Source organism: Hyaena hyaena, unplaced genomic scaffold (assembly GCF_003009895.1).
Source record: "Hyaena hyaena isolate Hyena2069 unplaced genomic scaffold, ASM300989v1 scaffold_11, whole genome shotgun sequence".
NCBI lineage: Eukaryota > Metazoa > Chordata > Mammalia > Carnivora > Hyaenidae > Hyaena > Hyaena hyaena.
The window spans coordinates 7,454,509-7,482,361 of NW_024080643.1; the positions used below are offsets into that span (position 1 = coordinate 7,454,509).

The 27,853-nt window shown below is 45.6% G+C and overlaps 1 protein-coding gene across 1 annotated transcript in view; it reads left to right on the forward strand.

Moving 5' to 3' along the window:
• MICU2 (mitochondrial calcium uptake 2) overlaps nt 1–18,069 on the forward strand; it is a 127,121-nt gene extending 109,052 nt beyond the window's left edge. Inside the window, exons 8-12 of the mRNA XM_039255028.1 lie at nt 3,382–3,479; nt 10,209–10,380; nt 14,227–14,335; nt 15,018–15,175; nt 17,413–18,069. Coding sequence (XP_039110959.1) covers nt 3,382–3,479; nt 10,209–10,380; nt 14,227–14,335; nt 15,018–15,175; nt 17,413–17,517 — 642 coding nt within the window. The 3' untranslated portion in view covers nt 17,518–18,069. The remainder of the gene's footprint in view (nt 1–3,381; nt 3,480–10,208; nt 10,381–14,226; nt 14,336–15,017; nt 15,176–17,412) is intronic.
• The last annotated feature ends 9,784 nt before the right edge of the window (nt 18,070–27,853 follow it).

Sequence of the window (27,853 nt, forward strand, 5' to 3'; positions counted from 1 at the left end):
GAAGGGAAGGGAATGACAGGCCAATATCCCTGATGGGATATTTTTATCTGACTCCAAAGGCAAAGGGAAACAAAAGCAAAAATAAACAAATGGGACTACGTCAAACTAAAAAGCTTCTGGGGCGCCTGGGTGGCTTAGTCGGTTGAGCGTCCGACTTTCGCTTAGGTCATGATCTCGCGGTTCGTGGGTTCGAGCCCCGCGTCGGGCTCTGTGCTGACTGCCAGCTCGGAGCCTGGAGCCTGTTTCAGTCTGTGACTCCCTCTCTCTCTGACCCTCCCCTGCTCACGCTGTCTCTCTCTCTCTCTCTCTCCTAGAAATAAATAAAACATTAAAAAAAAAAAAAACTAAAAAGCTTCTTACAGCAAAGGAAACCCTCAACCAAAAAGAAAACCAACCTACTGAATGTGAGAAAATACTCGAAAATCATATATCTGATTAAGGGCTAACATCCGTGTGTATGTGTGTATATATATATAAAGAACTCATACAATTCTATAGGAAAAATAATCCAGTTAAAACATGGGCAGAGGATTTGAATAGACATTTTTGTAAAGAAGACAATAGACACATCAAAAGATGCTCACCATCCCTTATCAAGGAAGTGCAAATCAAAGCCATAATGGGATAGCACCTGCACCTGTCAGAATGGCGAATATCAAAATGACAAGAAATAACAAAATGTTGGCAAGGATTTGGAGAAAAGAGAACCCCTGTACATTGTTAGTGGGATTGTAAATTGGTGCAGCCACTATGGAAAACCACATGGAGGTTCCTCAAAATTAAAAATAGAATGACAGTATGATCCAACAATTCCACTACTGAGTATTTATCCAAAGAAAACAGAAACACCAATTCAGAAAGGTGTGTGTACCCCTTTTTTTCATTGCAGCACTATTCTCAAAGCCAAAGTATGGAAACAACTTAAGCGTCCATTGATAGATGAGTGGATAAAGAGGCTGTGGTTTATATACCTAGTACTACTCAGATTTAAGAAAAATGTTGCCATTTGCAACAACATGGATGGACCTTGAGAGTATTATTCTAAGTATAAGTCGGAGCAAGACAAATACTACATGATTTCACTTCTATATGTAATCTGAAAACCAGAACAAAACTCCAAGATTCATAGATATAGAGAACAAATTGGTGGTTGCCAGAGGGAGGTGTGTTTTGGGGGGAGAGAAACAGTATCAAGAAGTACATACTTTCAGACTCTTTATTTTGGCTCAGGTCATGATCTCACAGTTGTGAGATTGAGCTCCGCATCAGGCTCCACACTCAGCGTGGATTCTCTCTCTCTCTCTCTCTCTCTCTCTCTCTCTCTCTCTCTCTGCCCCTCCACTGTTCATGGGGACGTGTGCACACACTCTCTCAAGATAAACATATTTTTAAAAAGAAAAATAAGATAAATATACATCCAAATGACTAAAATAAAATAACTGACAATACAAATGACTACAGGATGCAGAGAAACTGGATCACTCATCCACTGCTGGTGGGAATGTAAAATGATACTGCCACTCTGATAAAAGAGTGCACTCCTCACATCCACCCCAGAGAAATAAAAACCTATGTTCACACTGACACCTGTCCACAGATGTTCTGAGCAGCTTTATTTGTCATAGCCAAAAACTGGAGACAACCCAGATGTCCCTCAACAGGTGAATGGTTAACTGTGATAATCCATACCGTGGAATACTATTCTACAATAAAAAACAAATTATTGATACAGCAACAGCCTGAGTGAATATTTAGAGAATTGTGCTGAACAAAAATGCCAATCCCAAAAGGCTACATACTGTATGATTCCGTGTATATAGCATTTTGAAATGACAAAATTAAGAAAAGTAGATTAGTAGTTGCCAGAGGTCAGAGAGAGGCGGTGGCTGGAGAGAAGTCAGTGTGGCCAGAGGAACATATGAAGGATCAGTGTAGTGAAGAAAATGTTCTTCTGTGTGTCGACTGTATCCAGTTACATTATGTTGTTTTGCAAGATGTCATCCATTACCATTGGAGAAAGCTGAGTAAAGGGTACAAGCGATCTTTCTGTACTGCTCTGTACCATTGTATATGAAACTGCAATTATCTCAAAATACAAAAAACTTTTAATATAAATAAAAGGTTTATAGGGACACGCCTTTTTTCCTTGCATTGTGTGTTACGGCCTGGCAGACTGGATGTTCTGTGGCTTTTGCTGATTTGTTCTGTTTCTCGCTGTGCTGCCACCCTTTGCTCAGCTGTCTTGCTGTTTCTTTTGCTCTTGCGCGCACCCTGTCCAGACCTTCTCATCGCTGCACTAGAGCAGAAATGGAATTCTCCGTAATACTCTTCCCACCTTATCTGAAACTAATTTATCTTTGTCCTTCTCTGCTGCAGACATTGCATTTCAGTGCACTGTTCCATAGACGAAGGGGTGGAGGCAAGGGGAAGGAGACCCCCCTGGGCAAAGGCAGCCCTTGCTGAAGAGCCTATATTCTGCTGATCTTGCTGATCTCCTTACGACCCCTAGACACAGCTCTCTCCTCCCCTCCAAAGTACACCCAGCTCTGTGGGCGTCGGGTCAGTCCCTCGATGTGACATAGTACCCTGGAAGATTCTGTGTCCTCTGGGCCTCCTTCTTCCCTCTGCTCAAGTCTCGCCCAGCTCTGTGCTGTCCTTGACTTATCCCCACTAATCTGCTCTCACTAAATTAAAGTTTTTAATGAATTTCTAATGTAATAGTTGCGCTCCCACTGCTATTTCTGAGAAGCAGGGTTAGGACGTAGGATTAGAAGGCTTGGGGGACCATACAACCCCTGAATCTAGTGTTTCTTTCTCCAGCTGCTCCTTTTCAAAATATTTGGCTTAAATTTGTAACCCTTTTTGTTTCGTTGGGCAGCTGATAATTTTTAGCAGTTTTGTTTTATTTTTGTTAATTTTATTAGGGATTTGAAGGAGGAAGAATCCATGAATCTTAATCAAATTCTCGCCTATTAATTCTGTAATTATGAAAAGCATGTGTTTTTCAAGTATTTCTAATATTCAGCAAAAGCTCAAAGACCTTCTGGCTTTAGTCCTTGGTCCCGTTTCACTAAAAACTGCCTACTGATCACATTGTGAAATAATACTTTTTTTCACTATTCTAAGCTCTCTTTTTGGACTGATCTAAGATTCTGTTTACTGCTGAAGTCCATCTTGAGAATTTTGAGTATTTTAGCCCTCATTGTCTTTCTCCTACTTGAACAAAGACAAATATTGAACAGTATTATGCAGAGTAACAGAGGATGGCCACCTTTGTTGCGAGAGCCTTTTATGGATATTGTCCTAAGAGTTCCAGGCTACAGGGTCCATTTTTGTTCCTGGTTATAATTACTTAAAATTACTGTATCCTTTTTTTTATAGGAACCGGCAGTGAAAGAACCTGAAATTACCACAACTCTTCAGATACATTTCTTTGGAAAAAGAGGAGAAAGAAAACTTCATTATAGAGAATTTCGAAGGTAAATATAAATATTTACATTCATTTAGGGAAATGTATAGGTAAAAGGTTACAAAACAACTGAGTATACTCATCTCCCAGATCTGTAAACACGAACACTGAATACCATATGTGGAACTGTATAGTATTTGTCTCTGAGAACAAAACCTATGAAATATAAACTAAAGTACTCTGCTCAAAAACATCTAACCTATTATGAAAAGTATTATCTGTTTTATGGCATACCAGAATTTTTAAAAAATTTTTTTAATGTTTTATTTATTTCTGAGAGAAAGAGAGAGTGTGAGCAGGGGAAGGACAGAGGAAGAGAGGGACACAGAATCTGAAGCAGGCTCCAGGCTCCAAGCTGTCAGCACAGAGCCCAATACGGGGCTCGAACCCACGAACCATGAGATCATGACCTGAGCCGAAATCGGACGCTTAGCCGACTGAGCCCCCCAGGCACCCCTAGCATACCAGAATTCTTTTGAGTCAGTACTGTCATAGATGTATGGGGTTTTTTGGTAGCACAGACACTTAGTGAACTGGTTTGGAGTTTGAGATTAGGTGGTCAGGGAAGGCTTTCTAAAGGAAATGGTACATAGCTGAACCTTGACAGATGAGTGGGAATCACCCAGGCACAAATGCTTTGGCAGGAAAGCATTTGAGGAAGAGAGAACAGCATAAGAAAAGACATAGAAGGATGAAAATGTATGGTTTGTAAAGGGCATTACAAGCAGGTACATGTAGAGTAGTACCTGTCAGGTGCTGTGGTAAACGGTGAGAACAGAGGCTGGAGAAGCGTGTGGCTTGCCTGCGGAAGGTTTCATGCTCCACAAGATGGAGCTCTTATTACCTCAGCAATGGGAGACCCTGAAGGCTGATGATGCCTGAAGGACGCCCGGTCAGATGTGCCGGTCATTGTGTGTGGGATCAGAATAAAGGATAGATTTTGTGAGAGAGAAGACCATTCACATATTCCAGATAAGAAGTGATAAGAGAACAGAAACAAAGGTAAAAAGCAATACTTAATGTATATAAAGTATCAAACAAGAAGAGGCAAGGCCAAAAAAAAGCATTTATTTTGAGATCTTAGGAATTGCAGTTCAGGAGACAGACATTAAGGCTGCGCTCCAAGGAGACAAAGGAGCTCAGGTTTTCAAAGGTGGGGGAGGAATTTTAGGTACCTTACATAAGTTGTTAGGTTTTTGGTTTTTTGGTTTTGTTTGCTTTCAGATTGGTTGTGGCAGAGTTAGAGTAACTCCTCTGTGCGTGATTGGTTGCTGAGATGAGTGCTAGGCAAAAAGTCCACTTCCATCCATCCTTGCATGCAACAGATACTCATCTAGGATGCTTGCATCCAGCCAAGTTCAGCAATTTTCCAAGAATCAAGACAGGAAATATGCATAGGCTCTGCCTCCTTAGTGTCCTCCCACTCCATTTTGAGTGACTCTCTTCGCAGCACTTGCTCTGTTCTGTTCTGTATCAATAAGAAAAGATATGTCAGTAACCAATCAGTATTCCAGAGTTTGTTTCATGCATTATTAATTTAACTTCAGAATAAATTACAAATTTACATACTTCACACAAAAGAATTTAGAATTTTCTGGAACAAAAACATTTCTTAGTAAATGTAGACTTTACACAAAGGAAAAAGCAATTATTTAAAAATATCTTTTACACTCCAATAAAACAATAATTTTGTTTAAATCTCCAGGTCGATTTTTACTTTACAGAATATTGATGTTTCTGTCTAACTCGTTGGCCCTAAATTCTGATCACAACTGATAATATACAGAATACCCTGTACTGGATAGGCTCACTGTGTGATACAGCCAAAGCACAGTTGGATTTAAATCAGAAATTGTTCAGTTTATTGTCGTTCCACAGAATAATGTAACTGATGTAATGCAGATAGACTACTGCTCCGTTCGGATAGTTCATGTTTTTAATTTCTCAGGAAAAGAATTCAAATTTGTTATAATATCCATAAGAATTATCAACCAGTGTTATGTGAACCCAGTGATTACTAAACAGATAAAATAGTATGTCTGGATGCAGAAGACATGGCAGGTTCAGGAGCCAGGGGCTCACCGTGACTTGAGCGGAATAGAGAGGAAGGTGGGCACGGCAGGCGGGCACCGTTGTGAGCGCTTGCGGGCGGCGGGGGCGGCGGGGGCCGGGGGGCCGCGAAGCAGGCGGGCGGCAGGTCGGCCCGGGGGAGACCTGTCAGCAGCTGGCATTAATGGCGAAGAAAGGACGGTGACGAGGCCGATGGTGGCAGCGGGAACTGAAGAGAGTGGAGGGACCCGAGGGTCACTTCGGGGAAGGGAACTGTCGCGGTGACCGCGGGCGGAGGAGCGAGGGAGACACGGACGCCGCCCAGTGTCCGCGCCGAGCCGCGGGTGACAGAGAACGCGAGTCAGGACGAGTTCGGGACGGAGATGATGAATGTAGGGGGGACGTGACCGGTGGGAGCAGACGGCAGATTGCGGGGGGTCGAGGAGTGAGTGAGGGAAGACTGACTGCGGCAAAGGGGGGGCGGGGGGGGGGGCCGGACCGCAGGGCACAGGCGCCTGAGGAGAAAATGGAGGCTCGAGGCGGAACCCGGCGCACAGGCCGTCAGGAGTGGCCCTCCTTTCCCGGGGACGGAAGGAGAACGGGGGTGCCGGGGGTGGGGGGGGGGACCCTTGGGGGCCCTGCGGCCTCGGGGCCAGGCATCCGGCCGGACAGGGACGCGTCGCCGGCCTCGCGGCGGATTGGCGGGGATCGCAGGCGTGTGGGGCTGGAAGGAGGGCCGAGGCGAGGCGGGCCGCACCGGCGCGGCTGTGCTGGGGTTTTCTTCAGGCCGCCCTTGAAGAAGGCCTTCGGGGGCCCAAGGAAGCCGAGGGCTCCGAGTCTGGGCTCGAGTGAGGAGGGAGGGAGGGGCTCCCCGCAGCCTCGGGCCGGCGCGGCCGCTGGTGTGGAGACCTCCGCGCCTTGTCTGAGTGTCACGTAGGCTCTTGCACCGTCCTCGGAAAGGGTGACCGGAGTTGGAGGAGATTAACAAGGGACTTGGTCCAGGTGAGAGATCCGAGAAACTGAAGAGGTGAGATTCAGACCCAGGTTTCTGTTAAAAGGTTTACATGGTCACAAAGCCTCTGCAAGGAGTGGTCCCACAGGCCCTGGCAGGGGGCTGGGTACAGCGAACGGCTTTCGAGGACACAGTGCTAGACCAGGTGACCCAAGGGACAGGAGACGTAGTAAGCAGACACCGCACATGTCGAGAGAAACTTACCAGTTAATGAGGGAGCATGTGGATAAATTTGTGATTTGTTTGGGTCATTGTTTTGGGGTTGGGGTTGCTTTTGTTTACAAACTAGTTGTAAAAAAGTAGTCAAAAGACTGAAATACCTCTTAGCCACTTAAGTAAAAACTAAAGTATGATTTAAGCTCTGCTGGAATTTCAGTGTTTATTCATTGTTATGAAATCAACAGGTAATTTAGTTGTGAAAATTACGTTCTTTATCAACATATGTGTAGCTCGGGGCAAACAGAATTGGTACCCAGCCTCCTCAGACAGCTGTTAATGGCTTTGACCCACTGCGTCACTACCTCTGTGTTTCTCCAGTATCTTTTTTCCTTTTTTCCTACTTTTTTAGGGTCTTTTTTCCTGTATTTCTTCTTCCCCCCTCCCCCTCCCACTCAGAGTGGAGCCAAACACAGGGCTTGAACTCACAATCCCGAGATCAAGATCTGAGCTGAGAAGAAGACTCAGACACTTAAACGACTGAGGCACCCAGGCGCCCTTTCTACATTCCTTTCCCCACGGCTTGTATCCCCCATTGGTTTTCAGAGCCGCACGTTTTGGGAGCTTCTGTCTGCAGCGTAGCAAGGTTGGGGTGTCTGATACAGAGCCGTCGCTCCTCAAGGATTTGCTCCTTACGTGTGAGATCCCTCCTGATGGGGTGTCCTGGGGTGGAGGTTTTAGGGAGACCTCGTCTCTGGCTCCGCTTGGCATCCACGTGGCCCTTTTAGCCTTCACTGTGGGGAGCGCTTCAGCTGGTGTTCAGGTCTTTTTCAGAGGGAGTTGATCAACACATAGCTGTAGATATTGTGTGTCCACGGGAAGACTTGAGTTCAAATCTTCCTGATGTACTTTAATTCTGAAACACCTATTAGTCGAAGATGTTCTAAATCCATAAGGAGTTTTTATAAATTCAAAGATGTCTATAAGCAGTGTTATGCTAATAAGTATGCTTAACAATCTGCGCTCAGGAAGAACAGCCTGCTGTGCAGCATTTGCTGATAAGTGATGTAAGTGCTCAACCAGGCCAGTGCCAAGCTGCCTTACCCGAAATACAGGCCGACTCTCACAGCTGGTACGAGGCGGCTCCAGCACCCATGACCTAAATAAATTTTTTTTTAAGTTTAATGTTTTATTTATTTTTGAGAGAGAGACAGACAGACACAGCATGAGCAGGGGTGGGGCAGAGAGGGAGACACAAAATCTGAAGCAGGCTCCAGGCTCCGAGCTGTCAGCACAGAGCCCGATGTGGGGCTCAGACCCACAAACCATGAGATCATGACCTGAGCCAGTCGAACACTTAACTGACTGAGCCACTGAGGCACCACCTCCCATGACCTAAAAATTAAAAAAAAAAAAAAAGGCGCCTGGGTGGCTTGGTTAAGCGTCCGACTTTTGCTTATGTCATGATCTCGCGGTTCATGGGTTCGGGCCCCGCAAGGGGGTATGTGCTGACTGCCAGCTCAGAGCCTGGAGCCTGTTTCAGAGTCTGTGACTCCCTCTCTCTCTGACCCTCCCCTGCTCACGCTGTCTCTCTCTCTCTCTCCTAGAAATAAAACATTTTAAAAAAAAAACAATAAAAAGTGGCCAAAATATTTGAATTAAACACTTTAAAAAAAAAAAGATTTTTTTCCCAATGTTTCCAACTAATCCACTAATTTATAAACTAACTTGTTCAGAATGTATCTGGAGACTTTATGTACTATAAATTCTTCAATTCGTGTATTTCTGTCCAGTATCATGTTCCATATTTTCCAGTCATAACAAGAACTATAATTTTAGAGTGAGGAAAGATGGCTACCCTAAATATACTTGTGTTCTTCAAAAGTAATGTAATTAGTGGGGTGCCTGGCTGGCTCAGGCAGTGGAGAATGCAAGTCTTGATCTGAGGGTTGTTTGAGCCCTACATTGAGTGTAGAGATTACTTAAAAATAAAATCTTTAAAAAAAAAAAAGTGTAATTAGTAAGATAAAAGTAGCTTAAACCAGACAATGTGTAGTTTAATAGCAGTTAAATTTTTTAACGACCCTCACAAGTTGAATGTCATTGCAATACACAGTGTAATAAAACTCAGACAGGGGACGGAGTATATCAGTAAAAGGTTTTGTTGATCTATCAGCCCAAACTGGAAATGCTTCAAATCACAGATAAAATTCTGCCTTGACCCAGAAAAACACGGCATTGATAAATCTGTGTATTCAGTACATTCAGAAATTGTTGTAGGTAACAGACTCTCACCTATGACACAGATAGAAGCCTAAAATCATCCTCACCCCCGCTTACAAGGTTCATGGGATAAATGTAGGGCCGAAAGCAAGTCATTTCTTAACAGTGGCTGTTTTTCTCCCACTGAACTGGAATAGACCTGTTTTTTTTACCCCATGTATGATTCTAATTCCATTAAATTCTGGCCTGACAGTTCAGGTCTCTTAACATGTAAAAAGGTGAATAAATTATTCTGCGACATGGTAAAACACATGGAAGTTATGCTTTTCACATGATTTAGGTTATAAGTATATCAAGTACAGTGGTTTTGAGTTCTTGTTCAAAGACGGTATTTTTTAAATTCGATATCCTTTAAACTTGTACTTTTCTCCGGAAGTGTTGATGGCAGTTTGCTCAAAGTGTCATGTTTTTATTTTAAAAAGAATGTTGAGTCATATATTCATATGTTATTGTCCAAACGATTATGAATATTTTTAAGTAAATCTAAGCTTTTGATGTAAAGCCATTGATTACTTGATCAACTTTGGTGTCCAAAACAATTAAGAACCATTAATTATGAGTAACATTCTAAAAGCTGTAACCCAAGTGAAATTTTTAAGTTTCTCCGATTTTGTAATTTTTCTGTCGGAAAAACATTGTTACAGATGGCATCAGAGCAACATTTTACATAATTTTTATAAACCTTTATCAGAATGTAGGTGGCCAAGTATAAGCTGCACAAACAAACTGAGTATAGGCGGTGACAGACAGACTGAAGCAAGTATTGGACTTAATCCGCTTCTCTGGGGGCGCCTGGGGGGCTCAGTCCGTTAAGCATCCGACTTGGGCTCAGGGCACGATCTCACGGTTGGGGAGTTTGAGCCCCGCGTCAGGCTCTCTGCGGTCGGTGCACCTCCTGCCTCGGATCCTTCTGTCTCCCTGTCTCTCTGCCTCTTCCCCACTCTGCTCTCTCCCTTTGAAAAGTAAACAAGAAAAAGTTCCTGGAAATGAGAGGAAAGCTCTTGAGAAAGAGAGTGATACATGCCAAAAGTTAGAACAAATACATTTTTTTTTTTAAAAACTCCTCTTCCATTCGTCTTCTGCCCCCACACCATGGCTCCCACTAACACTTTGTGCGGTCGAGGCATCAGGGGCCTGGCCACTCAGCAGGCGATGCCCAAGGTGCTCCACGGTCCTGGTGACAGTATTAACATTGGATGCCACTAGTTCCTTACATCAGCTCTATATTTTAACACTTAGATTTATGGAGAATTTACAAACGGAGGTCCAAGAAATGGAATTCCTTCAGTTTTCTAAAGGTTTGAGTTTCATGAGAAAAGAAGACTTTGCAGAATGGTTACTTTTTTTCACCAACACGGAAAATAAAGACATCTATTGGAAAAATGTAAGAGAGAAGCTGTCAGCAGGAGAGGTTGGTATCCCTTTTTACTACGCTTGTGGTAAGTCACTTTCAAACTAACCCATACCATGTTACTCTCTATTATGTAAGTATAAAGCCAAGGTGAGAAATGTTGTTTACACTTTCTTATGAATGAACTACTGCCTAAGAGAGAATCAGGACTCCAGACACGAGCTTTGCGTTCCCAGTAAAGTCAGTAATCACAGCGTCACTGTCACCACGGTGGTTCTGGAAACCTTACCCAGTGCAAACAGGATAAAAGAGTTAAACATGTGAAAGGAGCGGCAGTTGTCTCTGTTTGCATAGATGGCATCATACACCTAGAGAACCCAGGAGAATCAGACTGAAAAGCGATTAGAAACAGGAAACTGAGTAGTGAAGTGCCTGGCACGGTGCTAATATAGTAACAGCAACTATCCTATGTGCAAATCACAGGTTAGAAAATGTAACGGCAGGGGTGCCTGGGGGGGCTCAGTCTGCTAAGCATCTGACACTTGCTTTCACCTCAAGTCATGATCTCACGGTTTGTGAGACGGAGCCCCACGTTGGGCTCTGCACTGACAGCACTGGGCCTGCTTGGGATCCTCCCTCTCTGCCCTCCTACACTCTCCTTCTCTCTCTCTCAAAACAAATAAATAAACATTGAAAAATGCAATGGCGTGTGTGTGTGTGTGTGTGTATAAAGTAATGATTGCCAGACTATTAATAATGATTAATACACTGCTGTAAGATTTTAAGTAACTTTTTTACTTTACATATTGCTTTTACTTTATTGTTCCAAAACATGGTTTTGGAGTGGGTATATGTTTTTATATAATTTTTTAAATTTTTTTTAATGTTTATATATTTTTGAGAGAGAGTGTGCAAGCAGGGGAGGGGCAGAAAGAGAGACACACAGAATCTGAAGCTGGCTCCAGGCTCTGAGCCATCAGCACAGAGCCCAGCATGGGGCCTGAACTCATGAACTGCGAGATCATGACCTGAGCCGAAGTCACACACTCAACCAACAGAGCTGCCCAGGTCATCCTGAAGCTATTTCTGTAGTGAGAAAAAAGATAATAAAATGTAATTAAGATCTCATTTGTAATTGAAAGAGAAACATATAAAATTAAAAATAAATTTAAGAAGAAACATATGAAAATAAAACTGTAAAGTCTTCATAAATATAAAAGAAAACTTGCCTAATTATAGCGACATCTCCTGTTACTGCGTCTTCTTCTCAGCCTCCTGGGAAGTCTCCGTGTTATAAATGTAGCACTTCTCCCTTAGAGTCCTCTGTAAATGTAATGCTTCTATTAGAACAGCCTGGGTTCGTTGAAGTTCTGAAACGATCCCTGCTTCCCCCATGGCTAACATTCGGAAGATCGCTTTATCGATCGTGCTACACTTCCATGTGGGCTGGTCGAAGGCTCTGCCTACTTAGTTGCTCAGGGACCCAGACTCTTCAGCTCTGCCATCTTGGAGCTTTACCATCTGGAGAAAACATCATCTTCAGAGGCCGTGGCAGGGAAAGAAAGGAGTGAGTACATTCCAGCAACTGAATGTGTTGGCCTAGAAACACCCTACTTGGCTACTGGCCAGACCCAGCATGTGACCCCACGTAACTGCAGAGACACAGGAAGGTGCAGTCTTTCATATGTGCAGGAACCAAAACGTGTCGTGGACAGTAACGGGTCTCAATAGAAACGTCATCAGGTCGTCATGAGTGGGCTAGACAAGCCATAAAAGTGTGTCTGAAGAGAATGCCGCAGGGAAGGAGAGGTCCGGGAAGTCTCTGTAACTTCCCCTCCGTTTTGCAAAAGTGTCCTCTGCTTCCATAGGGGACACTGGCCACGTTCTAGGCTGGTCCCTGTACAAACGTCCCTGGAAAGGCAGCCTGGAAGAAGGTGGTGGAGCCTCTCTTCGAATGATGTGCAGAAACGTGAGACCCATGGAGACTTGTCTCAGGAGCAAGTCCCAGAGCCGCCCAGTGGAGGTCTAGGCAAAGGACCTAAAAAAGACACAAGAAGAGAAACCCACAAATGACTAATAAGTACAGAAAAGAAAAGTATTTAAACTTCATTCACAGTTAAAGACCTATAGATTCAAACATTGATGGCGTACCATTTCTCACCCGTCGGTAAGGGAAGACTCAGAAGGTTGCACCGAGCGGTGACTTTGAGATTACGATACAAACGGCCACTCGTGCACTAATAAGGTGTATTGTGAAGAGTACAAAGCAAAGTGTAGACATGTGTGAAGAGGATACTCCCACTGTGTAAAACGGGGGTGCGTGATGCCCTTTTATATGAGGAGAATATTTCTGGAAGGGGACACAAAGAACTGGTAACAGTGCTTCACTCTGGGAAGGAGAACTGGAGGTCAAAGGAGGGAAGAAGACTTTATTTCTTATCCAATATAGAATGTTTTTTACCGTGTGTATATGTTACGTCTTCAAAGACTTAACTAAATTTTAAAAGTAAAAATTCCATAAATTTACAAAGGCTGAGGGCAGTGAAACTTGAATAAGGCCACCCGTATGCAGAGGACGTGGTCCTGAAGTCCCGGCAAAAGAAAACTTTTTTTAAGGTTTATATATATATATATATATATATATAAAGAGGTTTATATATATATATATATATAAAGAGGTTTATATATATATATATATAGAGGTTTGTATATATATATATATATATATATATATATATATAAAGAAGTTTATATATATATAAAGAGAGAGAGCCCAAGTGCGAGCAGGGGAGAGGGCAGAGGGGGGGAGAGAGAGGGAATCTCAAGCAGGCTCCATGCTCAGCACGGAACCCCCTGTGGGGCTTGCCCCCACGACCCTGAGATCCTGACCTGAGCTGAAATCAAGAGTTGGACACTCAACCAACCGAGCCACCCAGGCACCCGAGGAACTATTTTTTAGGCAGGGAAGAATTTACTTTCAAATTAACAATGTTCATACTTTGTTTACTTTTTCAGTGGAAAACTAGTGTTTCTAACTTACTCTTGTTCTGTTTTTATGGGCAAAGGTTTTGAAGTTAGGAACCAAGCTTCAAATCCTGATCGGTCTCAGACAACTTCCTTAACTTCCTGAAAGGTTACCTACCTAAGGCCAGGAGAGGCTACGGCCAGGTACACAGGAAGTGGGGCCAGGTACACAGGGAGTGGCAGAACCGGCCTGTCCGCATAGCTTCCCTGACTCCCGAGCCCGGCGCTCTCACTCAGGGCTGGGCCCACTGATAACGGGGAAAAGCAGGGAGCAGCCCACCTCCCGGGGTATTAGTTTCCTCCGCCCGCCATCGCGCAGCCGGCAGGCTCGAGCAACACATTTGTGTTCTCACAGTCTGGAGCCTGGAAGTCAAGATCACGGGCCGGCAGGTTGGTTTGTGGAGAGGCCTCTCCTCAGGCCTGCGGACCGCGCCTTCTCCCGCCGTCCTCACGCGGCCTGTCCTCCGTGCTCCCGTGCGGAGCAAGTGTGCTCTGCGGTCTCCTTCTGCCGGGACGTTAATGCCCCAGCATAGGTCCCGCCTAATGAGCTCACTTAGCCTTCATCGCTTCCCTGAAGGTCCTGTCTCCAAATACAGTTATGTTGGGTGTTAGGGTTCCAGCCTAGGAATTTTGAGGAGACAGAATTCAGTCTGTAACACGGGGCCGCCCCCGTTCTTGCCCTGCACAATCCAGGAGACCCCTTTCACACAGTGTACAGCCCACACAACCGTACACAGTGGCCCTGCCCATTCTTTTTAATAGACTTTCTTAGAAAGCTATAAAAGCTCACGGGCTTTATGACAGACACAGGACTTAATATCCTAAGATTATTTCATGTATTTACAAAACTGTAATTAACACTCACTTCTGTTATTTTATCAGAGTATTAGTTTGGATGAGTTCAAGTCATTTTGTCACTTTACCACGCACCTGGAGGATTTTGCTATTGCCATGCAGATGTTTAGTTTAGCTCACCGGCCTGTCAGACTCGGTAAGTGATACGACTTCATTTCATTTTTATCGTCTACAGATGATAGCGCTCTGTTCTTCAACTAGAGCCATTTATCAGTGAAACAGCTGATTGGCCTTTTCATTCATTCAGTGTGGTTACTCTAGACTTGCACGGACTCGCCCATTTAACAATTACTTTATTTGCTTTTACTTATTTCCTAAAAAGGAAAATTTAGGAACCTTTAGATACGTTCTTTAAAGCATTGATTAAGTTAAAGTAGCCTGCCTCTCTTTCAGTTAGTTTCCAGACATTTCTCAGACAAATTTATTCTTTCAACATGTTTTTTTTGGGTTTTTTAATGTTTTATTTCTTTCTGAGAGAGAGAGACAGCGTGAGCAGGGAAGGGTCAGAGAGAGAGGGGGAGACACAGAATCTGAAACAGGCTCCAGGCTCTGAGCTGTCAGCACAGAGCCCGACGTGGGGCTTGAACCCACGAACTGTGAGATCATGACCTGAGCCAAATTCAGACGCTTAACCAACTGAGACACCCAGGGCCCCCCTCTTCCAACATGTTCTTAATGAGTGTTTTTTGTTTTACTTCCCTGATAATGAACATTTAGGCTTATTTTTGCTTCTAAAATAATAAACTTTGGGTTAAATCCACTTAGATTACTTCACACGGTTGATGAGTTGTTGTTTTTTTTATGTTCTCTTTTTCCAGCGGAGTTTAAGAGGGCCGTGAAAGTAGCCACAGGGCAGGAGCTCTCCAACAACATTTTGGACACTGTGTTCAAGATCTTTGACGTGGACGGTGATGAGTGTCTCAGTCACGGAGAGTTTCTTGGGGTGTTGAAAAACAGGATGCACCGAGGCTTATGGGTAAAGATTTTGAGTTTTTCAGTAACTGCATGTTCACATGTAATTAAACGAATGGTAGCACACCTAGAATTGGGGCAAATGTGTGGTCGCAAATGGAGGCTTTATCATTTGTAAAGAGATTATAAGCTACAGTCACAAACTGAGAATCTCCTTCAGACGGGATCCAGTATTTTTCTTTGCCTTTTTTTTTTTATTTAATCTGAATCTAATCAGAAACCGGTATTCAGAAATCATTTCTCTTTGGGCTCTGTAGTCAGACATACCTAAATTCAGATCCCAGCTCTGTCACCAGCTGCCCCATCTTGCAAAGCCACTTAATTTCTCAGAGCCTCCCATTCCTCTTCTGTACAATGAAGAAACTAATAGAATCTACCAGAAAAAAAAATGTTGTAAGAATTAAGCGTAAAATACGTAGTATAGTACCTGAGACCCTTGAGGTAAATGTTAGCATTGTTAGTGTATTCGGATTCTTCACAGATCAGTCTAGAACTGTGGGACAGAGAAAACTCAAAATTTTGTTCAAACTGGAATCTGTTTAGGGGCACCTAGGGGCTCAGTCAGTTAAGCCTCTGACTTCGGTTCAGGTCATGATCTCATAGTTCATGGGTTCGAGCCCCGCGTCAAGCTCTGTGCTGACAGCTCGGAGCCTGTTTCGGATTCTGTGTCTCCCCCTCTCTCTGCCCCTCCCCCGCTCGTGCTCTGTCTGTCTCTCTCTCAGAAATAAATAAAACATTGATAGACAAATAGATAGATAGATAGGAATCTGTTTAGAGGCGCCCTCATAAAAGCAGTCTGCAGGATGAAACAAGGGAGGAAAGAAAACTACGTGATGAGAGACGGGCCAGAAGAAAGACGAGAGAATGAGGGAGAGAATGTGGCGGGTTGCTAAACAGCCCCATTTATTTACTACTCAGAAAAGCACATCAGTTTCCTGGACGCACATGATTAATGGAAAATGAGTGACTGTGATTCCTGTTAGCGACTATGTCGTAAGGCTCTGTAGTCCCTCACCGCTAATAGCCCTCTCCCTGGAAATGAAGCCAGCCTTTGCCAGTAACGATTTCATATACTCCGGAGCCCCCGCCGTTCCTCAAAAGTCGTGAAGGAAGAGCGCTGCAAACCGATCGGGAGGAGAATATATACGAAATCTAAAATAGGGGCCCCTGGGGGGCTCAGCATGTTAAGCGTTCGACTCTTGATTTTGTCTCTCGTCTTGATCTCACAGTTTGTGAAATTGAGCCCCGAGTCGGGCTGCAGGCTGATAGTGCAGAGCCTACCTGGGATTTTCTCTCTCTCTCTCCCCCCTTCCCCACCCCCCCACCCCACTCTCCCTGCCCCTCCCCCACTTGTGCACACATGCCTTCTCTCTCTCTCTCTCTCAAAATAAATAAACTTTAAATAAATCTAAAACTTTTGCAGGGCACCCGGGTGGCTTAGTTGGTTTAGTTTCCAACTGTTGATTTCGGCTCAAGTTGTCACCTCCAGGTCGTGAGATTGAGCCCCGTCAGGCTCCACGCTGGGCATGAAGCCTGTTTAAGATTCTCTCTCCGTCTCTCTCTGTCCCCTCCCCCCCACACTCACACTCACACGCTAGCCTGCTCACTCGCTCACTCTCTCTTAAAAACAGTTTCCACTTGGCAGATGTACCTCCACTTGGCAGATCCCCAGCAGTGCTGCCCCCTGTGGCCAGCAGGACACAAATGCTTTTTAGCCTTTACTTTCTTCTGCAGCCGCGGGGGGGTCCCCGTACAGAGCTGTCAATTCAGAGCACTGAGGTGAGTTATATTCTTTTTTCTTAAAACTTACCAATGTATTGTTTCTTTTTAACGTAGGTAAGTTTAAATCAGAGTTTTAGGCTTACGATTTTTATTCCACATAGCTAACTAAGGTTCACCATAGAAAGGAAAACATTATAAAATATTAGAAAGCATCATGAAACAATGACATGTTCAAACCCGTTTATGAAAGAAATCGCCCACGGTCTTCGTGACCTTAGGGAGGAAGCCCCGACCACGGGCACCTCGCCTCCATGCGTTAGTTCGCCCAAGGCGAGTCTCACCACACGCTCACGGCCTCTCCTTCTCCCCGTCTCACCTGGTTTGCTGGAATCGTCTCTCCCGGCACCATCCATCGCAGGCACTCTCTGGAGGCGCGTGGGGAACAGCAGGAACAGCCCACGGGAAATCATGTGTGGCCGGCAAGAGAGTGACCTCTTTGCTCTCCCGTTCGGTTCCCAGGTGACACAGCAGCAGAGTATGCAAGAATACTGGAAGTGTGTGAAACGCGAGAGCATTAAAGGAGTAAAAGAAGTCTGGAAACAAGCGGGAAAAAGCCTTTTCTAGAAAACACTATTATGGGAATGGCACTGCTCCAAATGTCAGAATTTGGATTTTTTTTTTTTTTTTAACTATTAGATGTTTGTCTTCTGGAGTCTTCCTTGATTTTCTCTGTATTATAAAGATCCCTTGTATTTGCTTTCCGATTCAGTAATTTCTTAATGAAATTTCATTAAAGAACTTAGTAAACGCAGATACTAGATTCTGGCAGAGGGCCTAGAATTGAAGTAATGCTTTGTGCTTTGATAAGATGGAAAACCTAGTTATTCACTGATTTCTTAGACACAGAAGTAAAACATGCTCTTTGGGAGGGTGTCAGTCAGTACCTACAGAAACGAATAATTGATACACAAGGCTAATGTCAAGTCCAGGAGTCCTGCTGTTCCTCGTAGGACAAACTGAGTTTAAGACATTTCAGGTTTTCTCGCCTGTATCTCCCATCTCATAAGCTTCTGTGTCTTTTATTTCGGTCAGCTGTCTATTAGTCGTCTGCAAAATAATGTGTAAATTTCAGCATCCTTTGTGGAAACTGAATAAAGTCTTTACACAGATAAAAAATTAGAGTTTTAATGTGTTCTCTGAAACTTTTTCTCTAAATGTAAGTACCTCCTCCTTCATTTATGTTCTTAAAAACCAGTGTAATTGGGGGAGCACCTGGCTGGCTCAATCAGCGGAGGGACCAAGACCTCGGTCCTGGGGCCATGGGTTCAAGCCCCACCCTGGGCACAGACATTATTTGAAAATAAAATTAAAAATAAAAAAACCTAGTGTATCTGGGAGACTTGGGCACAAGATGAGGGTCTCATGGCATATATTGGCTCATGGGGAAATGTTTAAAATGGCACTAAGAATTTATTGCCATTAAATATAAAATGCTGTTGTAAATAAAATGGCATTTTTAACACAAGTGAAAATTATTTTTTAAAAATAAGCTTGTTAAATAATATTGCAAATATTTAAAACATGTTTCGGGGCACCCAGGTGGCTCAGTCAGTGAAGTGTTCAGCTCTTGATTTCAGCTCGGGTCATAATCTGGCTCTTGTGAAATCGAGCCCCACATCGGGCTCCAAGCTGAGCGTAGAGCCTGCTTAAGATTTTCTCTCTCCCTCTCTCTGCCCCACCCCCCCATCTCTCTTTGTCTCTCTCTAAAATTTAAAAAAAAAATTTTAGTAGTAATAATAAATAAATGAAACCTGTCCCAGCCCCTGGTTAAACGGCTGACTCTTAGGCTGGAGCAGGGAGGGAACGAGGGGGCCTGGAAGGGAAGGAAGACTCGGCAGTGAACACACAGCAGAGGGGCTCCCAGGCCAGGTCTGGTACAATCTGGGGATCAACGTCATCAATGTCAGTGAGCAATCGTGACCTACTGAATAAGAATCCATGAGCTCGCACTGATCATTGACTGACTGACCGATTACCAGGGCAAGAGAAAGCTCTCCCTGACAGCCCTTAAATGGCAAGGCCTCGAAATATGTCAGCCCCTAAGTGGAAGACTTGTGCGACTTAGTGCTTGAGAATGACAAGCGGTAAACACTGTTGTCCAGTTACTATAAAAAACATTCATTTTGCTGATTAGGAAACAGAAATTTGCTCTCGTTTTAGAAATGACCAGTTTTTTTATTTCTCTATCGTAAAACCAAACCAAGAGGAAAGAGAAACGGCACAAATGGACAAGGCGCATCCCCCATCCTTTCCTCCGTTGGCCACGAGAACCAAGTCTGCCCCTCCCCCCCACCTGTCTGCCCAGTTGTGCGTAGGGGTATCAACACCAAACACTTGCATGGTTTCCCGGGTCCTCACAGTCTAACTCCTCCAGCCACTCCCCACTGCGGCACCAACCCCACCTGTCCCCAAGCGCCACATGCTTCCCATTTTCATGTTGCCCCACCCCCACCCTCTGCACACACACCGGCTTCTCGTGAACGGCCACGCTTTTCCCTCACCCGTCCTCCTAGTGAGGTTTAGACGCCAAGTCGCTGTCTGCACATCAGGTTTGTCTCTACTGAACTGTTTAATCAGAAGCAGGAACGGGGTCTCTGCCATCTTTATACATAAGATCTAGCTGACTACACATACGGCGTCCAACAAACATCTGTTAAATATAGGAAGGGAGGGGGGGGGAGGGCAGGGAAGGAGAAAGGCACAGAGTGGAAGAGCAAGGAGGGGAGGAAGGCTGTCCGCCAATAATGACACAAACAAGAACTTATGAGGTTGCTGAGCATAAAATGGTGAATTAAGACAATGGTCACTGTTACAGAACACAGTCGAATGTTCTTTTTCTAAACACCAGAAATGACTGAAAACTTCCCAAATCTAATGAAAGCCATGAATATACACAACCAAGAAACTCCGTGAACTTTAAAACTAATAAAATTACTAAACGAAAACATAGGTAATAAGCTCATGACATTGGATTTGGCAATAATTTCTTAGGACACCCAAAGCACAAGCAACAAAAGAAAAATTGGGTAAATTAGTCTTCAAAATTAGGACGATGTGTGTATCAAAGGAAACCATCAAGGAAATGAACAGAGGACGCCTGGTGGCTCAGTCGGTTGAGTGTCCGACTTCAGCTCAGGTCATGGTCTCACGGTTGATGGGTTGAGCCCCACATCGGGCTGACAGCTGACAGCTCAGAGTCTGGAGCCTGCTTCACATTGTGTGTCTCCTTCTCTGCCCCTCTTCCCCTTGCGCTCTGTCTCTCAGAAATAAATAAAAATGTTTTTAAAAATGAAAAAAAAACTCATGGGAGAAAATATTCACAAATCATATATCTATAAGGGATTAATATCCAGAATATACAAAGACCTACAACTCAACAACAAAACACAACCAGATTCAAAAAATACACCAAGGACTTGAATAGACAATTCTCCAAAGAAGGTATACAAATGGCCACTAAGCACATGAAAAGATGTTGAACATCATTAGCCATTAGGGAAACAAATCAAAGCCAATCCACATCCATTAAGATGCCTATTATCAAGAAAAGTGGAAATACCAAGTTTTGGTGAGAATGTGGAGAAATGGGACCACTTACTCGTCGTTGGTGGGAATTTAAAATGGTGCGGCCACTCATGGAAAACAGTTTGGTGATTCCCCCACAATCTAAACATAGTTATCACACGATCCAAGAATTCCACCCCTAGGAATTGAAACAGATATTTGCATGGCAATATTCATTGTTCACTCATCATTATATACTTAGCCAAATGAGACTCAAGTACCCATCAACAGGTGAATGGAAAATAAAATATCTATATCCATACAACGGAGTATTATTCAACCACAAAAAGAAGCGAGGTTCTGCTACACGCTACATGGATGACCTTGAAAACATAGTAAAATAAGCTAGGACAGAAGGACTGATATTGTATGATTCCACGTACATAGACACTTCATAGAGACACAGTGGATTAGATGTCGTTACCAGAAGTTGGGGAGGAGAGAGAACGGGAAATTGCTTAAGGGTTACAGAATTTTAGCTTGGGTGATGAACATTTTTGGAAATAATAGTGAGGATAGTTGCACAACTGATTATATACTTAAAAATGAATAAATTAGGGGCGCCTGGGTGGCTTGGTCGGTTGAGCGTCCGACTTTCGCTTAGGTCATGATCTCGCGGTTCGTGGGTTCGAGCCCCGCGTCAGGCTCTGTGCTGGCTGCCAGCTCGGAGCCTGGAGCCTGTTTCAGTCTGTGGCTCCCTCTCTCTCTGGCCCTCCCCTGCTCATGCTGTCTCTCTCTCTCTCCTAGAAATAAATAAAACATTAAAAAAAATTTTTTTTAATAAATAAATAAATAAATTGGGGGGGTCACCTGGGTGGCTCAGTCAGTTAAGCGTCCAACTTCAGGTCATCATCTCTCGGTTCATGAGGTGGAGCCCCACATCAGGCTCTGCACTGACAGCATGAAGCCTACTTGGGAATCTCTCTCTCTCTCTCACACACACACATCAGGCTCTGCACTGACAGCATGGAGCCTACTTGGGAATCTCTCTGTCTCTCTCTCTCTCTCTCTCTGCCCTTCTCCAGCTTGCACTCTCTCTCTCTCAAAAATAAATTTAAAAATAAGCATTAGGGGTGCCTGGGTGGCTTAGTTGGTTAAGCGTCCGACTTTTGCTTAGGTCATGATCTCACGGTTCATGGATTCGAGCCCCATGTCGGGCTCTGTGCTGACTGCCAGCTCGGAGCCTGGAGCCTGTTTCAGTCTGTGACTCCCTCTCTCTCTGACCCTCCCCTGCTCACGCTGTCTCTCTGTCTCCTAGAAATAAATAAACATTTAAAAAAATAAATAAATAAATAAACATTAAAAATGGTTACAATGGAAATTTTTGTTACACATGTCACAGAATTTTTAAAAATGAGTCATGTCACACACCAATGAACACTGAAGTTTCTCCTTTACGTGGTTGAACTATATGGTACATGAATTATATCTCAATCTAGTTTTTAAGAAACCATAATGTATAATACAGACAAGGTTAGCCACTGGGTGATAGGGTGAAAAGGTATCTGGAAATGTCAGAAGTCAACACGGGGTTAATGTCTCGATCCATGGCTCTCAGCCTAACGAGCCCAATATCCTCCCTACCACCATCACCATTTAAAAATATATTTTGTACTGTGCTTTTTACTCTCCTGAAATAAAATTCACAGGTAATATAACTTCCTTACACACAGGGTTTTTAAAAATAACATAAAGCACTAACAAATGTTTTAAAGAATTTATTTTAAAAAAACGTGTAATCAGTATGTACATGTTCTGGCATTACTCTACCAGAAGACCCAAAAAAGAAAAATCTCTGTATATTTCCAAAATACCTCCGAGGGTCAGTACTATATTGAATATATATAACAAAAAAAAAAAAGTAAATAAATGAGGGATGCCTGGACGGCTCACATTCGGCTGTTGGCTTTGGGGTCGTGAGTTCAAGCCCCATGTTGGGTGTAGAGCTTACCTAAAATGAATGGATGGATGGATGGATGGATGGATGGATGGATGGATGGATGGATGAAGAAAACAATGAATGAAGCTCTCAGTAGAAAAACACGCAGTTAACATTGAACACCAAAGGCCAGTGAGGTAGTGAGCAGGAGATGGATCGAGTGACTAAAAAAGAAATCCCGGCTCACCAGCAACCGGAGAAACACAAATGAAAACAAGATACCAACTTACACTTAACAGATTGGCGAAACACAGGCATCTGGTCGTGTCGGATGTTCACGTGGACGCGGAGAAATGGCGTCCCTCGTGCGCTGCTGGGTAGAAACAGTCCGGGCGTCGTAGGCGGAAGTAGTACGTGCGCCCCGGGACTCTGCGCCCCTTGTGACTCTGCGCCCCCGTGACTCCGCGCCCCCCTGGGACTCCGCGCCCCCCCCGAGACTCCGCGCCCCCCCCGGACTCCGCGCCCCCCGGGACCCTACGCCCCCCAGGACTCTGAGCCCCCAGGACTCGGAAGCCTCGCCCTCAGACGGATGCGCTCCGACAAACAGCGTGGACAGGAGGGCGAGTGTGCGGAGATGAGGACCCGCGGCCGTTCACCGCGGGAGGAGGCGGCCGGGGAGCACCGCGGGGGGAGGAGGAGGCCAGGGAGCACCGCGGGAGGAGGCGGCCGGGGAGCACCGCGGGGGGGGGAGGAGGCCAGGGAGCACCGTGAGGAGAGGAGGAGGAGGCCGAGGAGCACCGCGGGGGGAGGAGGAGGCCGGAGAGCACCGTGAGGAGAGGAGGAGGAGGCCGGGGAGCACCGTGAGGAGAGGAGGAGGAGGCCGGGGAGCACCGTGTGGGGAGGAAGAGGAGGCCAGGGAGCACCGTGTGGGGAGGTGGAGGCCGGGGCAGCCCCGGGGCCGCGCTCAGAGCCGCAGACGTGACCCGGGGTGAGCGCTCGGGACACTAGGGAGCAGAGAACTAGGAGACGGGACCACACACATAGTTCTTCAAAATGTAATATTGAGCTTAAAACCGAAAAAAAATTAAGATGCATACCAAATACAATTTCCATAAGTTTAAAACACAAGAGCAAGGATTTGGGCGGATTTGGGCCGGGGGAGGAGGGAGGGAATGGCCGTTAGGAAACGGAGCGAAGAGGAAAACAAGCGGCGGTGGAAGAGAACGAGAGTCGACGTCGCGGACCCGGGTCCGACATAAAACAGAACGAACAGGGTCTGACGCAGGCGACATCGCCTCACCAAACGGCTTCGTGTTACATTTAATAGAATATTAATAAATCCAAGGGAATTTTCCTCTCAGGCTCATACACTGGACTTCTCTTTAGAAACCAGGTGAGCGAGAAGAGAATGGAGCGAAATGTTTATAAGAGTTGGAAGAAAAACGGGGCGCCCGGGTGGCTCAGGAGATTAAGGGCCCGACCACGGCTCAGGTCATGATCTCACGGCCACAGGTTCGAGCCCCGCTTCGGGCTCTGTGCTGACGGCTCGGAGCCTGGATCCTGCTCTGTATTCTGTGTCTCCCTCTCTCTCTGCCCCTCCCCCACTCTGTCTCAAAAAAAAATTTTTTTTTGTTTAATGTAAAAGAAAAGAGCTACGGAAAAGTTTTGAATTTGATTTGTATTATTTTATTTTTCCTCCTCTTGCTAGCGCGCGGTTTAGACTTCCGTGTGGACGGCGAGGTGAAACAGCAGGAAGATTCGGGTTGGCACACGTCTTCAGCCCGAGAGACTTTGAGTCCTGGGTCCTCCTTTCTAAGCGTGTAAGCACCCCTTGCACTAGGAGAAGCGCTAGTGCCTGGACTCCTTGCCCAGCTGACTTGTGCAGCCACCGTCTCCGCCAAGAGTGAGCAAACACAGCGGAACCGGTACCGCAAACGCACGTGCCCGCAGCGAAGCTGGGCCTTGGCCTCGCAGATTTAACTCCGCGTCCTCTGACGGAGCGGACGCTTTCTTCTCCGTGGCGGTGGGTAGGCGGATTTCCAGAAACGTCCCTGACGTTCCCCAGGGAACCAGAAGGCAAAGAACGAAATTGGAGTTTGATATAAATAAGGAAACAGGTAAACAGACAAAGGGGTCACAGGACAGGGGAGGGGGAAGTTTCATTTCATGGAAATTAGTTGCGCTCAATAGCCGGGGACGCAAATCAACCTTAATACCGCCCCAATGCCAAAAGGATGAGATGTAAAAAAAAAAAAAAGTATTGGGAAAAATTTAAAGAATCCTGCAAATCATTTGTAGTGGATCTACAGTTAATTTACAATCATTAAAAAAATAAACACGCAAAAAAAGCCTAAATACCAACATACCACCAGATGGCGCTCTTGCCTTTCCAAAATGCTGCCCCGAGCCCTGGGCAGATCTCGAATAGAAAAACCAAGCAAATGTATAGAAAATTTCAGAACGTTTCAGAGATGACCCCCTTTAACAGGGAGAAGCGCTGTGGGCGACCTTGGACTGACCTTGGACTCACACGCCTTTGCTAAATATTTACCAGCTCTCAGAGACATAAACACAGTAAGTCACCGTGTTTACCACTAACGTGTGCAACTTGGTTACACGCAGCGAGCAAGGAAATCAGCAGGTGGGAAGTTCCGCTCGGCAGCAGCGCGGTCAGGTCCTCACCGAAACCCGCTCTGTTCGCCGCACTGAGCGACGTGCTCCTCCTCCTTCTATCAGAGTTTTCTTCCCAAGGGGATGGAAACAGGAGAAAATATTTGGTTACACCATTTATGCCACCTGGATTTACATAATCATTAGACGTCCAGTCTTGCAGGGAAAGTATTGATTAATAACTCCGTTATTGTTTGCAGAACGTCGTAAAGTTCCCCCCCCAACTGCAAATTTTACGATCCAAAGAGTATTAAAGAAACGCTCACTGCAGCATCATTTCAAATAATGAAAATTTGGACCCGACTTGACTACCCCGCTCCATGAAAATGGAGAAATAACCGTTCTATAGTCGTGCCATGGAATCCTAGGCAGCTGCCAAAATGATGGATCGAATCGAGTTCCGTGATCTTGCTGCGCCCCGAGCTGCTATGTCTCGGCCTTCACCCCTCCCTTCCTCATGCTCTGCTCTCTGAGGCTGGGCCGCCCATGCAAAGCCTGACCCGTTTGCCGGGAGGCTCTTCATTCAGGGCGGGAGGAGCCGGAGGGCGCCCCCACCGCCCCAGCCTCCCCCCCACCCCACCCCCCCAGCCTCCCCCCCCCCACCCCCCGGGCAGCAGTCGGTACCAGCCTCTGGCTTTTGTTGTTGTTGCTGTGGTGGCGCTGCCAGAACCAGCTCATTGTGTCCTGGGGGGACAGCGGCCCCCCCCCCCGGGGCAGGGCAGCGCCTTCCCCTCGAGCCTCTGGACCCTCACACACCTGACCTCTTCGCTGGGCCCCAGCCTTGGGAGTGGTACCTCCTGCTGCGGGCACTCTCTCTGTGCCTCCCTTTGCTTGGTTAGCGCTCTCACCCCGTCTGACCCGTTCCTGAGTACGACCTCCCCCTGCTGAAACGCTTAATGTGGCCCCCAACCCATACAGTTGCTATAGATCAGGAATCGTGGGTATATACTAGAGGTAGATGATAAACAAATAGATGGATTCACATATACTTATTAGGATGTATGCGTATACATGCGTGTGTGTGGATACATACAGACGAGTATGTATATACGTTGTTACATATACTGCACATATAGCCCGATGCCTACATGTACTTACAATTTCATCTGTTCCTCACAAGTGCTAAGAAATGGACACTATCACCCCTGTTACACAAAGGAAGAAAGTCTCAGGGGCTGAGCAAATTCCGTAATACTACATGGCTGATAAGTGACGAAGCTGGGATTTGACTTTCGTATCACTGACTCCACAATCCTTTTTCTACTCTGCTCAAAGTCAGTTTATCCCGAATAGTGCTCTGTGTTAACGTTCAATCCCTAGGCTCGTCCACAAATTCTTTTAATTTCATAATACAAACTGTATCACTATTCTAATAATCTAGAGAATATAATTATCATACACAAGACTGCCTCTGTGACTAAAGTTATGGGGAGTTTGAGAAGAATCGGGAAAGCACGGACATCCATAGCTCCAGGGCACCTGTCATTCATTTGCTCACTTAATATGATTTAGTGCCTTTTATGTTCCTGGCAATGTGCTGGACTCTCAGTGCTAAGCAAAAGAGACCTCATCACTTTTTTAAAAAGCTGGCAGTCTGGGCAAAGTGACTGTTTGTTTGTTGAGAGAGAGAGAGAGAGAGAGAGAGCAAGCACATGCAAGGGAGCGGAGTAGAAGAGCAGAGAAAGTGGGGGGAGAGAATCTTAAGCAGGCTCCATGCTCAGCAGAGAGCCTGACTTGGGGCTCGATCCCCCAACCCTGGGATCATGACCTGAGCCAAAATCAAGAGTTGGACACTTAACTGACTGAGCCACCCAGGCGCCCCCAAAGTGACTGTTTTTAATTAAATAGTCATACGCAGGAGAGGAACCAAGTCTACCATATACGGAGTTAACACACACAAACAGAATGATTACAGGGCAGCGCCGAAAGCTGAACCCTCGGCACACACACTCACACTCACGCGCACTCTCACACACTCACACTCACACACAAGAGCTTGGCGTCTACCCATCTCCTGTCGAGGATGGTGTGTCCTCTCTCCTCTCGTTTTCCAAGAACTTGTCGGCTCTTAATCCAAAGTGGCCGGAGAGAGAGATCGCAGCAGTGGAGGCTGCGCGGTTGTGTAATGTTCCCGAACACGTACCCTCCTCTCGTCCGGAGTCAGGGTTTCCAACGGCGGCAGCCAAGCCCAGACTGTTCTCTGCCAGCCTAACTGCAACCAGTGACCCACGCCCGGCCCGATGGATGAACAAGTGGCCGGGAAGCTTCCTGGGGGACAGACTTCCAGGTGTGCGAGCCGGAACGTGACCAAACCAGAAGCGCGTGCGGCAGTCGGGGCCGGGAGTCTCCCTGTGGCTCGTCATGCCCGCTGCGCCCCGGCTCCCTCTCCGGCTGCATTTCGGCCGTCATTAGACACATCACCAGTCAACGATGCAGCAAAGAAAAAGGCCTTGCTGCAGCCCAGATGGCTGTTGAAATTAGTGAGCGAAACCTCCCAGAGAAACAGGATATTTGCACAGCCTCAAAGTACCTCCCCCGGGAGACTTAGTAATCAGTGTAACGGTGTCAAGAGATGCGCACACATTCTTCGCCATCCCTCCCTGCGGGGGGTAGGGCCTAATTCCCCACTGAGTGCGGCCAGGCTTCGTGACTGTTTTCCGATGAATAGTGTAGGGAAAGAGGGAAATTGTGACTTTCCAGTAGAGAGAGCATCTTGTCCAAGTGATGGAGGCCACACTGCTGTTACCGGGAAGAGCGTGTCCACGCTGACGCGACGGGGAGGGAAAC